This window comes from Artemia franciscana, chromosome 1 (assembly GCF_032884065.1).
Source record: "Artemia franciscana chromosome 1, ASM3288406v1, whole genome shotgun sequence".
Classification (NCBI taxonomy): domain Eukaryota; kingdom Metazoa; phylum Arthropoda; class Branchiopoda; order Anostraca; family Artemiidae; genus Artemia; species Artemia franciscana.
The window spans coordinates 38,530,544-38,534,975 of record NC_088863.1 but is presented as its reverse complement, the minus strand read 5'-3'; the positions used below and the strand labels follow the sequence as shown (position 1 = coordinate 38,534,975).

Here is a 4,432-nt window from a genome sequence, read left to right as displayed (position 1 = left end):
GTGTGTATTTTGGTCTCTCTCTCCCTCTCTCTCTCTCTCTGTCAGTGTTTGGGTTTTAAGCTTTATTTTGCCTGTCTCTACATCTGTTTGCATACCTGTGTGTCTGACTTTGTGTTTCCCCCAAAAAATCGAAGCCCCCAAAAAGACGCTTTATAATAAGGTTGTTTATTATTAATAGAAAAAGACATATACATAAAAAATTTGCTACTTATCATCATTCATCAGCCACTTCGTATGGTCTTAATTTATACTATGAGCTTCATTCTTCTTCCTAGAATGTCTTATGTGAATGTGTCTTGGAGTCCCTGCACTAAAAAATTGTATCTCGTTCTTGGGGATATGTATCCTATAGAGATATCTGGGACACTCGAAGTCCTCCAAATTGAATAGTGGCGTATCTGCCTCACACTTCTCAATTAAAAGTTTATTTGTAGGCCAATTTTATTTGTAGACCAGCATGACAATGCCCTAGAATCCATAATAAGCAATAAAACGCACACTCAAAAATTACATTGGACTAGGATTTTCATAAATCAGTGTTTTCAAAATCGAAAGCACCAAACATCTTTGAAGCATCTTTGGTAATTCACATACTATTGATAGCAAGACAATTCACTTAAGTCCAAATTAAGCAATAAAAACGTAAACTCAAAAATCAGACCCCATGAGGACTTTCTTTAGCCAATATTTTCACAATCGAAAACAACAAAAATCTTTGAAACTCATTGAGAAAATATCATCTAATGATAATATCTCAGAAACGTTTTGATTCATAAAAGGTAACGTAAGCGGATGATTTTACCTTTATTATATAAGAAACAATTTTCAATGACTTCGTAATATATAGTTACACATAACATGAAAAAAAGTTGTCATCCTAAAAATTTTGGCCAAGAAAAATGTAGTGCTCTTAACGAAAGGATTTTAGACTAGTGATGTTTATTGGAAGGTGGTGAAAGAATTTATCGATATCAAAGAACTTGCAAAATCTGGATTCTTTTTGTTGGCCACAGTGATCAGGTTTATTGTGATTTTTTGTGCAGGCGTGGCTGGAAACTGGGAAGAGGGCCATGTGCCGATAGATAAACATAAAAAATACTTTTAAAATTTTCCTTTTGTTCACAGAGTTGATGTTGGAAAGATTTCCAGTGAAACCTCCTGCTTTATTTTAAAGCTAGGATACGTATCAGAGATACGTGGGAGAACGAAGCTATAGTCAAAACTAAATTAATTATCATCTGCAACCCAATAATCAATAATGATAAATGGATAATTATTAATTGCTAATCAATTATCAACAATAAATAATTCATAATCCATATCGATAATCAATAATCAATAATAAAACAAATAAAAAAAAAAATTATTTCAAATATTCAAGGATGGCTAGTAGGGAGGGATGTTTGTAAAACTAACGATGAAATACATACGATTGACAATTAAAGGAATTGTAAATCTTTTTTGATAAAGCATAACTGTACGGAAAACAGTCCCCGTCCACTAAGCATACAACAAAAATAAATAGATTCCAACCTGTTGTACATTACATTCCTCATCAAAATTCCTTCTATAAATGTTGTTTGATTAAATTTAAGTTATCTAATGATAATAATCAAGGGTAATTTGCATTTTTTTTGTATCAAATATTTTGGCATTCGTGATATTTCTCCAGAAAATATTCTTATCATCGGAATCTGAGATAACACTATTTGTGTCGTGGAAACGGTAGGATAATGCTGTATTGGGAGTATATGTGGATATAAGTGACTAGGAACTCCAATAGTACACTGGGGCATGTGCGTATTGGGATCCAAATAACCTATACTACTGACATGGTTTTGGATGGGCCTGGAATGATCAGTATATTGGTAGCAAGGTCATTTTGAGGGCACATAACTAATAAGTTCATGGAATCTTATAATGCATTTCTAGATCATATTGGGCCCATATATTGAAAATTATAAGAGGGTTCACGCCTTCATTCCTCATGTTAGCATTTTTATTGACCTCATCTTCGCCTTTCACAAGCGTCATAATATTAGTCCATATTAAAAAAGTAAATCTCCCAGCCGTACAGTGTCTTTTTCAAGCTATGATTAAACCTTCATCATGTGGCTATTCATATAATATTAGTGGAACTTAAATATTGCATGCCATATTGTGTGCCTTTTGGTCTGTTTTATTTACCAAAATTTCATCCTATGAATCACAGCTGTATCTATGGATAAGCTATTCATATTCTCTGCATGAAAAAAATTATCTCGATAATAATGAAATACCTTATAGGTAAGAAAAAATGAAAATAAATCTTGTACCTTTTTCTGGGATAGAAAAGACGTAAATTTGCGGTAGGAACACTTTATCATTAGCCAATGATGGGATCTCCAAAAGTGGACAAATATCTTGGCACTTCTTATATCTGGACGATGCAGGTAAATAAAATCATCTTAACACTTCCCGACATATTTGAGGAATATGCTTTAAAGTGGCAAGTTTCTGAAGATAGTTATTATACTGTAGCGGTAAGTCTTCCGAATAAGGAAAAGTTGGAAAGATCCATTGTTTCTTAGAGCAGGTTCTTTGAAATAGAGATTTGACGTCACAACCCTGTCTATTTTAACTAGTATCCCAAAAAATTGCGTGCAGGCTTTCAATACTCAACTCGTTTATCCTATAGTTTCAGTGATCAAGTGATCTAAAATTATGGCTGATATTGTGTTGACTGCTGATATTGTCAGACGAACAATATGTCACACACCATTATAGCTCTTAAAACTGGGAGGTTCCGCCAATACCATTGCCATAGTTTTATGAATCTTTGTTCTATAGTATTCCCGCCTGTTTTTTGTCAACAATTGATGTTTAAGGGACAGAAATACTAGATTGTAACACTTGACAGTGATGTGAAAACTTTTTCAGTTAAAACATTTAAAGCGTCTCTCGTGAAAGGTTTTAGATGGATTTAAAATGCTTTTTTAAGGCCTTAGGTGCCCCTTTTCACAGGAAAATTTAGTTGTCAACTCTCAAATAGATCGCAATCCACTAAAGATTAGAAAATTTGGGCAGAAACAAAATATCTTTTGAGGCTTTTGGTCCATACCCCCGCCAAGAGAAAAATTTTTTGTCGTCCATTGTAATAGCTGATGTGCAATAATACGTCATTGTACTTGACCTTGTCATGCCTTAAATGAACCAGCTCATCTGGATAAATGCAAAGCTTACTCAGAATTTGAACTCAATAGCCCTTTAGCCACTTTGCTGTTTTACGCCACAAAACCAAATTGTTGTTTTACGCCACAAAACGGATGAAAACATCGCTTTGCTGTGGCTCAATTCCTTTCCCTATTTCAAAAAGACGCTTGAACTTTCGACTTCCTGTCAGATTATTCCTCTCCCGATTTTCAAAGGCTATTGGTTCGGTGCCAATACCCCTAAAAAAAAAAGAAAAAAAAAACAATAAAGAAGCGAAAAATCTGACAAGCACCTTCGTTAACACAGAATTAAGAAATTCGGATTTTTTACAGGTGGGTCTTGAAACCTCTGCAATAAGATTCTCCTATATTATGAACTTATTGATATAATTTTCATCAAGACTACTCCGCTTTTCCTCTAATAGGGATGGTTCACCTCGTTTTCAAGAATTAGGCAATTATTCTCATGCTGACAAAATTATGGTAGGTATATTTAAACTTCAAAAAAAATCTTTTGGTGCATTCATTGTAATTTAAAATCCTTTTCACTTTCGGTGAATTTTACCACAAGTCACTCCTTTCATAAAGTCCTTTACCATGCGCCGTTTTATTCCTATTCTTGTCAAATGTTAACCATATTGTAGGCCTATTCTTGCAAAACCCTGTGCTTTCTTCGTTAACTGCGGCCTAAGAAAAATCAACAAGAACACTTTTATTTGTATCTGTTATGCATACATATAAAAATAACTATATAAATCATATGCTAATGTATCAGGAGCTAATCCTTATGGAAGCCAACGTGTCCATATAGGTTTCCATGACGCTACGAGAACAGAAAAAGAAGAATATTTACATTGCTTCTTTTTTTCAGTTTTTGTTGATACTCACTCAAGCCCTTCACATGGCAGTGACAACCAAGCACCAAGTCGCACTGCTGGTACAGTTTCTTTCATATTAGGAGACCCAGTTAGCTCTGAGCCAACGAAAGAAAGTGATGAAACCAGTTTAGTAGTCTTCCAATCAAATTTAAATGAGAAGTTTGAAGATGAGGCTACGAATTGAAACCAATTGTTCTTGTGAAATTTTGAAAAATTATACATAAGCTGCAATTACAATTCAGACAGTTTTGCCCACGAAAAAGGGTTTCCTTCTCACCAGAAATCGTTGTTTCCTAAATGCTTATCTCAGACCTGTACATGAGATGTTGTTACAGGACTAGAAAGTACAAAAAATTAATGTAA

The 4,432-nt window shown here is 34.1% G+C and overlaps 1 protein-coding gene across 1 annotated transcript in view; it reads left to right on the top strand.

The window, feature by feature from the left end:
• Positions 1-4,432, top strand: part of LOC136029295 (metabotropic glutamate receptor 3-like) — a 162,069-nt gene extending 157,637 nt beyond the window's left edge. Inside the window, exon 15 of the mRNA XM_065707557.1 lies at positions 4,063-4,432. Coding sequence (XP_065563629.1) covers positions 4,063-4,253 — 191 coding nt within the window. The 3' untranslated portion in view covers positions 4,254-4,432. The remainder of the gene's footprint in view (positions 1-4,062) is intronic.